This window comes from Saccostrea cucullata, unplaced genomic scaffold (assembly GCF_032062105.1).
Source record: "Saccostrea cucullata isolate Sc308-1 unplaced genomic scaffold, CSIRO_AGI_Scuc_v1 ctg15430, whole genome shotgun sequence".
Taxonomy (NCBI): Eukaryota; Metazoa; Mollusca; class Bivalvia; order Ostreida; family Ostreidae; genus Saccostrea; species Saccostrea cuccullata.
Window position 1 is genome coordinate 1 of NW_026941458.1, and position 13234 is coordinate 13234.

The 13234-nt window shown below is 35.6% G+C and overlaps 1 protein-coding gene and 1 long non-coding RNA gene across 2 annotated transcripts; one reads left to right on the forward strand and one right to left on the reverse strand.

The window, feature by feature from the left end:
- On the forward strand, positions 1 to 2877 carry LOC134257861 (uncharacterized). The gene is made up of 2 exons (XR_009990017.1): positions 1 to 58; positions 2499 to 2877. It is a non-coding gene; the product is annotated as an uncharacterized LOC134257861 (long non-coding RNA).
- A 4533-nt stretch (positions 2878 to 7410) lies between these two features.
- On the reverse strand, positions 7411 to 12915 carry LOC134257860 (uncharacterized). Its single transcript, XM_062740441.1, has 3 exons — positions 12755 to 12915; positions 8266 to 8455; positions 7411 to 7983 (listed from the first exon to the last, which is right to left on the reverse strand). The coding sequence occupies exons 1-3, from the start codon at positions 12889 to 12891 to the stop codon at positions 7723 to 7725; spliced, it is 588 nt and encodes a 195-aa protein (XP_062596425.1). The 5' UTR covers positions 12892 to 12915; the 3' UTR covers positions 7411 to 7722.
- Positions 12916 to 13234: the final 319 nt, after the last annotated feature.

Here is a 13234-nt window from a genome sequence, read left to right on the forward strand (position 1 = left end):
GATCCTTCATAGATAGCCGGGACGGCCATTGTAATCATATTGTCAGGACAGCTCAGAGGTAAGGTCAATGTAATCACATAGTCAGGACAGCTCAAAGGTAAGGTCAATGTAATCACATCACCAGAACAGCTCAAAGGTAAGGTCAATATAATCACATCATCAGGAGAGCTCAAAGGTAAGGTCAATGTAATCACATCATCAGGAGATCTCAAAGGAAAGATCAATGTAATCACATCGTCATGAAAGCTCAAAGGTAAGGTCAATGTAATTAAATCATCAAGACAGTTAAAAGGTAAGGTCAATGTAATCACATCACCAGGACAGCTCAAATTAAGGTCCATGTCATCAGATCACCAGGACAGCTCAAAGGTAAGGTCAATGTAATTGCATTGTCAGGACAGCTCAAAGGTAAGGTCACTGCAATCACATATATATATGTCATGAAAGCTAAGAGGTAAGGTCAATGTAATCACATTGTCAGGACAGCTCAAAGATAAGATCAATGTAATCACATTGAAAGGACAGCTAAAAGGTATGGTCACTGTAATCAAATTGTCAGAACTGTCACTGTAATCACAACAACAGGACAGCTCATAGTTAAGTCAAATTTATCACATTGTTAAGACAGCTCAAATGTAAGTCTGATGTAATCACCTCACCAGGACAGCTCAAAGGTAACGTCAATGTAATTACCTGACCAGGACAGCTCAATGGTAATTTCGATGTAATCACCTGACCAGGCCAGCTCAAAGGTAAGGTCAATGTAGTTACATGATCAGGACAGCTCAAAGGTAAGGTCAATGTAGTTACATCATCAGGACAGATCAATGGTAAGGTCAATGTAATCACATCATCAGGGCAGCTCAAAGGTAAGGTCAATGTAATCACATCACCAGAACAGCTCAAAGGTAAGGTCAATGTAATCACATCACCAGAACAGCTCAAAGGTAAGGTCAATGTAGTTACATCATCAGGACAGCTCAAAGGTAAGGTCAATGTAATCACATTGACAGGACAGCTCAAAGTAAGGTCAATGTAATCACATCATCAGGACAGATCAAAGGTAAGGTCAATGTAATCACATAGTCAGGACAGCTCAAAGGTAAGGTCAATGTAATCACATAGTCAGGACAGCTCAAAGGTAAGGTCAATGTAATCACATCATCAGGACAGCTCAAGGTAAGGTCAATGTAATCACATTGACAGGACAGCTCAAAGGTAAGGTCAATGTAATCACATCATCAGGACATATCAAAGGTAAGGTCAATGTAATCACATAGTCAGGACAGCTCAAAGGTAAGGTCAATGTAATCACATAGTCAGGACAGCTCAAAGGTAAGGTCAATGTAATCACATCATCAGGACAGCTCAAAGGTAAGGTCAATGTAATCACATTGACAGGACAGCTCAAAGGTAAGGTCAATGTAATCACATCATCAGGACAGCTCAAAGGTAAGGTCAATGTAATCACATCACCAGAACAGCTCAAAGGTAAGGTCAATGTAATCACATCACCAGAACAGCTCAAAGGTAAGGTCAATGTAGTTACATCATCAGGACAGCTCAAAGGTAAGGTCAATGTAATCACATTGACAGGACAGCTCAAAGTAAGGTCAATGTAATCACATCATCAGGACAGATCAAAGGTAAGGTCAATGTAATCACATAGTCAGGACAGCTCAAAGGTAAGGTCAATGTAATCACATAGTCAGGACAGCTCAAAGGTAAGGTCAATGTAATCACATCATCAGGACAGCTCAAAGGTAAGGTCAATGTAATCACATTGACAGGACAGCTCAAAGGTAAGGTCAATGTAATCACATCATCAGGACATATCAAAGGTAAGGTCAATGTAATCACATAGTCAGGACAGCTCAAGGTAAGGTCAATGTAATCACATAGTCAGGACAGCTCAAAGGTAAGGTCAATGTAATCACATCATCAGGACAGCTCAAAGGTAAGGTCAATGTAATCACATTGACAGGACAGCTCAAAGGTAAGGTCAATGTAATCACATCATCAGGACAGCTCAAAGGTAAGGTCAATGTAATCACATCACCAGGACAGCTCAAAGGTAAGGTCAATGTAATCACATCATCAGGACAACTCAAAGGTAAGGTCAATGTAATCACATTGACAGGACAGCTCAAAGGTAAGGTCAATGTAATCACATTGACAGGACAGCTCAAAGGTAAGGTCAATGTAATCACATCACCAGGACAGCTCAATGGCAAGGTCAGTGTAATCACATCGTCATCAAGATCAAAGGTAAGCCACTGGAATCGCATACATGTACTAATATTTTGAGGACTGGCAAAAGTTAAAGCAGTTATCACCTTCTCAGGACACAATGCTTGTTTTAAAAACTTTGTTAGGAATAAATCTTTAATAAAATGAAAATGAACCTGGGAAAAACATTGTTCTAAATATAATTTTCAGAACCGAGTATAATTTGTCCCCAACATACGAACAACTTTTATGTATTAACTATTTTTCAGAATGGGTCTGCAGCCGGATTACACGGCTCAGAACCTCGGCTTCCGATGTGTCCGCAGTGCCAAAGCCTACTGGGATCTCCATGGTCACAAGAACTTACGGAGACCATACATTGGGGACAACAAACCAGACCCCAGGAGGAGGCGCCCACCCAGGCACCACCGGAAAGATGAACTGTAAGGCCTGCCACATGGGGGAATGTTAACTATAGAGAGGGCTCTTCAAGACCTACTGTGAAAGACTCTAGTCACAAAATAGTGGACAGTCACGTCACAAGAAATACAAACTGATCACAGGAACAGCTGGACGAAAAGTAAAGAAATCTTCATCAAATTTTAGCTCAATTTTTAAAGAAGTCTTTATAATAAAACATTTACAATGTTTCAGTTTTATCATTGATACACATTTTAAAAGAATTATCAAGAATTATCAGCAACGATATTTGTTTGACCTGAATACATATTGAATACCTATGTAATGTATAATCCCTGTAAAACCCATTGGAAAAGAGAGTTTTACATTAACATCAGATGTTCCAAAACTTTGTCTACTAAACATGGTAATTCATGACAAAACAGCAGTTGACATAAAAATATAATTTATTTTCTTAATAATGATAATGAGACATGAAATCCTCTTACAGTGTTTATCACTCAGTTCTTCATGTATACTAAATGCATGGTTCACAAGGCACCAAAATGGCTCCAACACACAAGCTAACGAGAGAGTCAAATGGCCGTGACAGATACAGCCTGACCACATAACGGCTGACTCCTACACACAACCAGATAAAAAGCTGCGAGTTTATAGACTAATTCTAGACTAGACACTATTTATAATGGACAAACAGGACGGATAGCTACAGATAAACACACAGACAGTCTTAAATATCACTGCTGTACACCTTCAATGTAAAACGTCTTAATCTGCTTTTCACTCAGGATAAAATAAAGTCTAAATAATAAATCTGTTTACAAATTTCTAAGAGAGAGTTAAACTCTTGAAAAAAAAGGTGTTTATAACAATTAAATATCAATCTCTACTCAATGATAAATTATATGTCCCTTTCCTTACAAATGCAAGAAAAAGAACAAAAATTTTCCTTTTTTTCTAATCACTTAAGAATCTACATCATAAAGATACTACAATATAAAACCTACTCTAAGTGTAAAATTATTGGACAACATTCAAATTAAACTGTACATGTGTTCTTTGTTTTAAACAGGTGTTTTACGAAAAGCTAATTCATAGGTAAAATACTGAAAACCTACAATTATTTTTGAAATTGAACAGATCAAATAATAAATTGTGGAATATTTGCATGTTTGATTATACTTTACATTAAAAAAAAAACTTAGTAACAGAAGTCGAAAATATAAAGTAGGACATTGTTTAACCTTCAAATCTCAATAAACCCTTACACAAGTATTGTAAAATTCTCTGGACAATAATTCCCCCTTCACTCTCTTATCTTCTCAAAAGGTACTGCACGTTAGAAGTTATTTTTCTTTGAAAACGAAACAAAATACTTCACAAAGAAAAACATTGTGCAATATAAACTACCACGTTTAAGCAATAAGCATTTCACCAGTTTCAAAATATTTTGAGTAATTTTGTTGAAGAACTAAAACCAATTTACCAGTAAAAAGATTTCTGAACTTTTACATGTATAAAAGAAAAGGAAGAACTATAATAATTTATTCCTAGACTTGTTCCACATTGCTTAATTCTGATTGTGCTACAGTCTATAACTGAGGAGAAAAACAAAATAGCTTCAATGAAGTCAAAAAATATATTTGTTAATTATGTAAAACATTCTTGAAAAAAATTGTAGAATTTGGACGGACTATATGATCTGTTGAGACAACCACATAAAAAGAAGAAAGGAATGTACATATTAATATTACAACTTGCATCTTTATCTAAAAGAAATCAGTTAACAACTGAAAAAATTTAAAATTAAAAAAAATCTAAAAAGTATCAAGCACAGGTATACTATATATCAGATATCCAATTGAAAATATCAACAATTAAAATCAAATAAATGCATAATTTAACCAGAAGTCTCTGTCGAGACTGTAGCTCTACTGGTTTGTACTTATCAAAAACCATTGCACTATTTTATGTATCTTTGTGTAGTCTACTTGTGTGCCAACTTATTTTGAAATCAGATAAAAACTGTAGAAGGAGTGGCGTTTTTAAAGAATTCCACAGAAAATTCTATTTTGAGTAACCATAGCAATACCGTTCATTGAAATCAAAAACCGATGCACTATTCTATGTATCTTAGTGTAGTCTACTTGTGTGCCACAGTATATTGAAATCAGACCAAAACTGTAGAAGGAGTAGCATTTTAAAGGAATTTCACAGAAAATTCTATTTTTAGTAACCATGGCAACACCGTTCATCTAAATCAAAAAACGATGCCCTATTCTATGTATCTTAGTGTAGTCTACTTGTGTACCAAGTTATACTGAAATCAGACAAAAACCGTAGAAGGAGTAGCGTTTTTAAGGAATTTTACAGAAAATTCTATTTTTAGTAACCATGGCAACACCTTTTATCGAAATCAAAAACCGATGCACAATTCTATGTACCTTAGTGTAGTCTACTTGTCTGCCAAGTTATATTGAAATCAGACAAAAACTGTAGAAGGAGTAGCGTTTTTAAGGAATTTCACAGAAAATTCTATTTTTAGTAACCATGGCAACACCATTCATCGAAATCAAAAACCGATGCACTATTCTATGTATCTTAGTGTAGTCTACTTGTGTGCCAAGTTATATTGAAATCAGACCAAAACTGTAGAAGGAGTAGTGTTTTAAAGGAATTTCACAGAAAATTCTATTTTGAGTAACCATGGCAACACCGTTCATCGAAATAAAAAACCCATGCACTATTCTATGTATCTTAGTGTAGTCTACTTGTGTGCCAAGTTATATTGAAATCAGACAAAAACTGTAGAAGGAGTAGCGTTTTTAAGGAATTTCACAGAAAATTCTATTTTTAGTAACCATGGCAACACCGTTCATCGAAATGAAAAACCGATGCACTATTCTATGTATCTTAGTGTAGTCTACTTGTGTGCCAAGTTATATTGAAATCAGACCAAAACTGTAGAAGGAGTAGCGTTTTAAAGGAATTTCACAGAAAATTCTATTTTTAGTAACCATGGCAACACCGTTCATCAAAATTAAAAATCAATGCACTATTCTATGTATCTTAGTGTAGTCTACTTGTGTGCCAAGTTATATTGAAATCAGACCAAAACTGTAGAAGGAGTAGCGTTTTTAAGGAATTTCACAGAAAATTCTATTTTTAGTAACCATGGCAACACCGTTCATTGAAATCAAAAACCGATGTACTATTCTATGTATCTTAGTGTAGTCTACTTGTGTACCAAGTTATACTGAAATCAAACTAAAATTGTAGGAGGAGTAGCGTTTTGAAAAATTGTTTACAGACGGACAGACAGACAGACGGACGGACGCCGGACGCATTACTATCGCATAAGCTCTTCTGGTCTCTGACCAGTAGAGCTAAAAATGAAAAAAAAAGTAGAACCAGAAGTCTCTGTCGAGACTGAAGATCCAATAAATAGAATAATGATCATTGATTAAATCTCTTTATGTTCTTAGTGCAGTCTACTTGCATGCCACATTTATATTATAATCAAACTAAAATTGTATTTGGAGTAGCATTTTGAAAGAATTTCACAGAAATTTCTATTTTTAGTAACCACGACAACACCGTTCATCGAAATCAAAAACCGATACACAGAATTATGTATCTTAGTGTAGTCTACTTGTGTGCCAAGTTATATTGAAATCAGACCAAAACTGTAGGAGGAGTATCATTTTGAAAGAATTTCACAGAAATTTCTATTTTTAGTAACCACGGCAACCCCTTTTATCAAAATCAAAAACCGATACACAGAATTATGTATCTTAGTGTAGTCTACTTTTGTGCCAAGTTATATTGAAATCAGACTAAAACTGTAGGAGGAGTAGCATTTTGAATGAATTTCACAGAAATTTCTATTTTTAATAACCACTGCAACACCGTTCAACGAAATCAAAAACCGATACACAGAATTATGTATCTTAGTGTAGTCTACTTGTGTGCCAAGTTATATTAAAATCAGACTAAAACTGTAGGAGGAGTAGCATTTTGAAAGAATTTCACAGAAATTTCTATTTTTAGTAACCACGGCAACACCGTTCATCGAAATCAAAAACCAATAAACAGAATTGTGTATCTTAGTGTAGTCTACTTGTGTGCCAAGTTATATTGAAATCAGACTAAAACTGTAGGAGGAGTAGCATTTTGAAAGAATTTCACAGAAATTTCTATTTTTAGTAACCACGGCAACACCGTTCATAGAAATCAAAAACCGATACACAGAATTACCCGGTATATATCTTAGTGTAGTCTACTTGTGTGCCAATTTATACTGAAACCAGACTAAAACTGTAGGAGGAGTAGCATTTTGAAAGAATTTCACAGAAATTTCTATTTTTAGTAACCACGGCAACACCGTTCAACGAAATCAAAAACCGATACACAGAATTGTGTATCTTAGTGTAGTCTACTTGTGTGCCAAGTTATACTGAAATCAGACTAAAACTGTAGGAGGAGTAGCATTTTGAACGAATTTCACAGAAATTTTTATTTTTAGTAACCACGGCAACACCGTTCATAGAAATCAAAAACCGATACACAGAATTATGTATCTTAGTATAGTCTACTTGTGTGCCAAGTAATATTGAAATCAGACCAAAACTGTAGGAGGAGTAGCATTTTGAAAAATTGTTTACAGACAGACAGACAGACAGACAGACGGACAGACGGACGGACGCCGGACGCATTACTATCGCATAAGCTCTTCTGGTCTCTGACCAGTAGAGCTAAAAAAAAAGGAGGAAAAAAATCTAATCAACTATACTAAAACAGTAAAAGTAAATTGAAAGTTTAATTATTCAATAAATATAAATAATTTATCACATTCTTGATCACAATTAAGTTTTAAAAATAAATAAGTACATGTTTTATTTATTCAACTGCATATTAAATGTAAAAGGAATGGCACAAACTGCCCATTCAAAAACCTCACCAGGTGGTGAATAAAGCATTGTTTGGCATGGAATGTATCAAGTCATGTGATATGTTTATGGTTAAAACAATGGCTTTTGATTGGTCAACACAGATGATAAGTTGATATGTACGTCAGGTATCGAACTCCCTGCTATAAGATTCCTCACTTCCAGTCTCCCCGCGATATAAATCCACCGCGTGGCTGTGCGGCTCGAAGCTTCGACTGAGGTAGTTACTGATCACCAGATTAGAAGATTGCGTATTGCGGTAACCCAGATAGGGATCGATGTAATGATCCTGCTCGTTGACCCAGCTCGAGTCCACACTGTTCCCGATCCCACTCGTTCCTCCTGTTAAGCTGTGAGGGCGGCTGTCTGGACTGAGCCGCGACAACTGGAATAAAAATAGAAACATGAAATCCAACCTCCACCACTGAAATAAAATAAAAACGTGAGATCTGGCCCAAAAACAACTTAATCTAGGGTCACTCCAAATCATATACTGAGAATCGCTGGACATATTTCAGTCTGTTGATACACAACTATCATAAGATAGTATAATAAAAAAATTTACTAATTAAGCAATGTTTTGAACATCCTATAAATTTAATCATTTTGCAAATTCATAATTTACACACACACAAACTCTTGAGTAATCTGGTCCCCGTAAACTTACGTGAACATCTCTGTCCTTGCCGGTGAGTTTGTATTCCTTGACGAGTTTATCTAAGCCCTGCTTCTGTTTGGTGATGGAGTCGATACGATCCTGTAATCTGGAATTCTCCTCCTCCAGGAATTTGGTGCGGACCTGTAACATGGAGACCATACGAGTCTTCTCGCGGACGGCCTCCTCCATATCCGACAGCCTGTAAGAGATTTGATTGGCTGAAAAAGGTCACCATAGCAACAGTCAGGAACAGCAGGAAGACATGTCGATGAAATATGTGGACAAGGATAGATGGTTTGCTAATTTTTGTGAATTTGAAATGAAGTAATTAAGCCTTTTGTCATTATAAAATCAACTTTACCTTAAGCATATGTAATTATACTGTCTAGAATAATATTTTGCTGTCATACAATCTACTCTTAGACTAACAATATTGTGCACTGCCAATATGTATGCCCTATAGAGAAGCAAGCAATTTTTTCAAGGATCAAAGAAAATCTTGGGACAACAAGGAAGCATTTCAACTTAAAATGAAAGTAAAACTAGCTATATTTATAAACAAACACGAAAATAATATATATAAGAAATACAAACATTACTGCACTTAGTTATCATTCAGTAAACACCCATTGAAAACATTTAACCCATCCAGAGACACTGGAAATCATTGAAATGCTGAGACATTTTTCAAGTTGATATCCACAATTAAAGTAACAATAAAAATGAAAGAAAAAGTGAGCTAGCTCACATACCCCATGCTCCCCCAAAACTTGACGGTGAAACACATAATGAAAGGCACAGCTAGTGCACTTTAAATACATAATAATTGCAAAAAATCTTCACATCAAAATGTCTTGCATATGAGGACATTTAAATGTGGAATGAAGTTTCTAGATAAATACAATGTAATGGAATCGAAATTTCTTGGCATTATACAAATCCAAACATTAATTTGAAGTGGTTGGGGGGGGGGGGGGGGGGGGTTGAGAAATTTTCTTGAATGATAGGCAAAACTCTTTGGGATAAAATAATGGAATATGTCCTAAATATCTGCATAGGATGATGAAACTATGTACAACAGTTTAAGAGGAGTGGTGCTGACAAACTGTTCATCTGTATATTCAAAATATTCAAAAAAAAGTCTAAGTTGGAAAGTGTGGAAATTCCCCGAATAATAAAGGAATCGGAATTTCCTGGTAATATGCACATCTACATATTGTGTCCTAAATATCTGCAAAGTTTAACGAAATTCTGTGCAGTGGTTTATGAGGAGTTGCGCTGACAAACTGTTCATCTCTATATAAAAGGTATGGCAAAAATCCTAAGTTTTTAGTGCGGAAAGTCCCGGAAAAAATAAAGGAATCGGAATTTCCTGGTAATATGCACATCTACATATTGTGTCCTAAATATCTGCAAAGTTTAACAAAATTCTGTGCAGTGGTTTATGAGGAGTTGCGCTGACAAACTGTTCATCTCTATATTCAAGGTATGGCCAAAAACCTAACTATTTAGTGTGGAAAGTCCCGGAAAAATAATGGAAGCGGAATTTCCTGGAAATATGCACATCTACATATTGTATCCTAAACATCTGCAAAGTTTGACAAAATTCTGTGCAGCGGTTTATGAAGAGTTGCGCTGAAAAACTGTTCATCTCTATATTAAAGGTATGGCCAAATGCCTGAGTTAAAAAGTGCGGAAATTCCCGGAAAAAATAATGGAATCGGAATTTCCTGGTAATATGCACATCTACACATTGTGTCCTAAATATCTGCAAAGTTTGACAAAATTCTGTGCAGCGGTTTATGAGGAGTTGCGCTGACAAACTGTTCATCTCTATATTCAAGGTATGGCCAAATGCCTAAGTTAAAAAGTGTGGAAATTCCCGGAAAAAATAATGGAATCAGAATTTCCTGGTAATATGCACATCTACACATTGTGTCCTAAATACCTGCAAAGTTTGAAGAAATTCTATGCAGCGGTTTATGAGGAGTTGCGCTGACAAAAAAAGAGGACTGACTGACGGACTGACTGACTGACTGACGGACGGGTCAAAAACATTATACCTCCCGCAACTAGTTGCGTGGGGTATAAAAACTCCATATAAACCCAGTTACTTTAACAAGTCGGAAAATCATGAAATGCTTAAACATGTATACATATGCCCCATGATAAGCTGTTAATGGAGATTATAGGCATATAGGTTAAAACATTTAACTAATACAGAAGTTGTTCAATGAAGTTAAATTATCTTGTAATATTTTTAAAAAACACGATGAATGTGTTAAAAACAAATTATAAGAAAACATACAACTGTAAATTAACTGTACAATAGTAAAGCCACCAGAGATAAATGAACATAGTGAGAACAAGAGGCCCAGGGGCCACAGCGCTCACCTGAGCACATCAGCTAGGAAAAAACACATATCAGATCAGAACTGAAAGTTAACTTAAGTTAGGGGGAGGGCTTGAATTTTAACCCCCAAGGGGATCATAATTTGAACGAACTAGAATCTACATTACCTGAGGATGATTCCATACAAATATAACTAATCCTGGCTTTGAAGTACTTGAAAAGAAGATTTAAAAAGGTTTCCCTATATATTTCTATGTAAAACTTTGGTCGGCCATTTTGGCCACGCCCTACCCCCAGGGGTCATGACTTGAACAAATTTAAATCTACATTACCTGAGGATGATTCCACATGAGTTTCATCTTTCCTGGCCCAGTGGTTCTTGAGAAGAAGATTTTTATAGATTTTTCCTAAATATTCCTATGTAAAACTTTGATCGGCCATTTTGGCCCCGCCCTACCCCCGGGGGTCATGACTTGAACAAATTTATATCTACATTACCTGAGGATGATTCCATATGAGTTACATCTTTCCTGGCCCAGTGGTTCTTGAGAAGAAGATTTTTAAAGATTTTTCCTATATATTCCTATGTAAAACTTTGATCGGCCATTTTGGCCCCACCCTATCCCCGGGGGTCATGACTTGAACAAATTTGAATCTACACTACCTGAGGATGATTCCACATGAGTTTCATCTTTCCTGTTCCAGTGGTTCTTGAGAAGAAGATTTTTTAAAAATGCCAATAATTTTTCTCTAATTCATGATTATCTCCCCTTGGAAAAGGGCGTGGCCCTTCATTTGAACAAACTTAATCCCCTTCGCCCAAGGATACTTTGTGCCAAGTTTGGTTGAAATTGGCCCAGTGGTTCTTGAGGAGAAGATGAAAATGTGAAAAGTTTACGACAACGACAACGACGCCAACGACAACAGACAACGGACAAATTTTGATCAGAAAAGCTCACTTGAGCCTTCGGCTCAGGTGAGCTAATAATGTGTACCAAAAACATAACGATCATACAATGCCATGTGGATGTTGACAACTTATATTACACATGTGTAAACAAAAAGGGATTTATGGGGAAATTCTTACAAAATTAAGAAGAACAGCAAATTAGCTAGAGATTTACAATGGGGATAAAATGTCAACAAATGATGAAATGATAATAACCTCAAAACCTGATCTAATGACCTGGAAATATTACTGCACTTGATACATGTTAGATAGAAAAAGAAGCCTTAAAATCTGAAGGAAAACCTATCATTTCAATTGAACTTTTTTCTCTCTCCCCCCCCACCACTCACACACACATTTAGAAGTAAATGGAATTCATATTAATAAAAAAAAAATTGTCAAAATCCTTTTTTCTTCATGATTTTCAAATCAACCATACTAACTGAAAGCTTACTAGAAAAATTATTACAATTTCACTTCAAGCATAATTTTTTTTTTTTGCATACTGTGTACAGGGTTATTTTCCCCTTATGTAATTACTCTGTTTACAGTCTGCTAATAATTAAAACCTACTGAGTTAGGTATTCCCGTTTTTCTCAATTCACAGTCTGGTAATTATTAAGACCTACTGAGTGAGATATTTCCGTTTTCTCGGTTCACGGTCTGGTAATTATTAAGACTTACTGAGTGAGATATTCCCGTTTTTCTCGGTTCACGGTCTGGTAATTATTAAGACTTACTGAGTGAGATATTCCCGTTTTTCTCGGTTCACGGTCTGGTAATTATTAAGACTTACTGAGTGAGATATTCCCGTTTTCCTAGGTTCACGGTCTGGTAATTATTAAGACTTACTGAGTGAGATATTCCCGTTTTTCTCGGTTAGTGGTCTGGTAATTATTAAGACTTACTAAGTGAGATATTCCCGTTTTTCTCGGTTCACGGTCTGGTAATCATTAAGACTTACTGAGTGAGATATTCCCGTTTTTCTCGGTTCACGGTCTGGTAATTATTCTCCATTATTTACTTACTGAGTGAGATATTCCCGCTTTTCTCGGTTCACGGTCTGGTAATTATTAAGACATACTGAGTGAGATATTCCTGTTTTTCTCGATTCACGGTCTGGTAATTATTAAGACTTACTGAGTGAGATATTCCTGTTTTTCTCGGTTCATGGTCTGGTAATTATTAAGACTTACTGAGTGAGATATTCCCGTTTTTCTCGATTCACGGTCTGGTAATTCTTCTCCATCTTTTCTTTCCAGTCCATCTCTTTCCTGAGCGTTGAGCGAGTCAGTCTTAGGTCGTCGTCGTACTGTCTCAGTTGTTCCTGCATCCGAGTCCGCTCCTTGGAATAAAACTCTCTGTTAAATAAATAAAATCGTTATAAATAACAATTATAATTATAAAAAATTTAAACTTTGAAAAGTAACACTTTCAAACAAGTTTTTTTTTTTTTTTTTTTTATTTCTCTTACTATAGGTTTTGTACAGAAAAGTATGTGCCACCGTTATACAGGATTAAAATTATTACAACATGTCAATGAAGTAGTTAATATTTTGCTTTTTTAATGAATTTTTATTCAAATTAGGAATGATGGTGGAAATGACATAATCTTTTTTCAATATAAATGAACTATTCAATGATTGTAATTCAAAAAAAAAAAAGAAAATTCAGCA

Excerpts from the sequence above, each read along its gene's own strand:
- LOC134257860 (XM_062740441.1), bottom strand. The coding sequence starts at position 12,891 with ATGCAGGAACAACTGAGACAGTACGACGACGACCTAAGACTGACTCGC. Across the intron at positions 8,456-12,754 it reads AAACGGGAATATCTCACTCA|GCTGTCGGATATGGAGGAGG; the intron begins GTAAGTCTTAAT and ends AATCTCTTACAG. Across the intron at positions 7,984-8,265 it reads GCAAGGACAGAGATGTTCAC|TTGTCGCGGCTCAGTCCAGA; the intron begins GTAAGTTTACGG and ends TTTTTATTCCAG.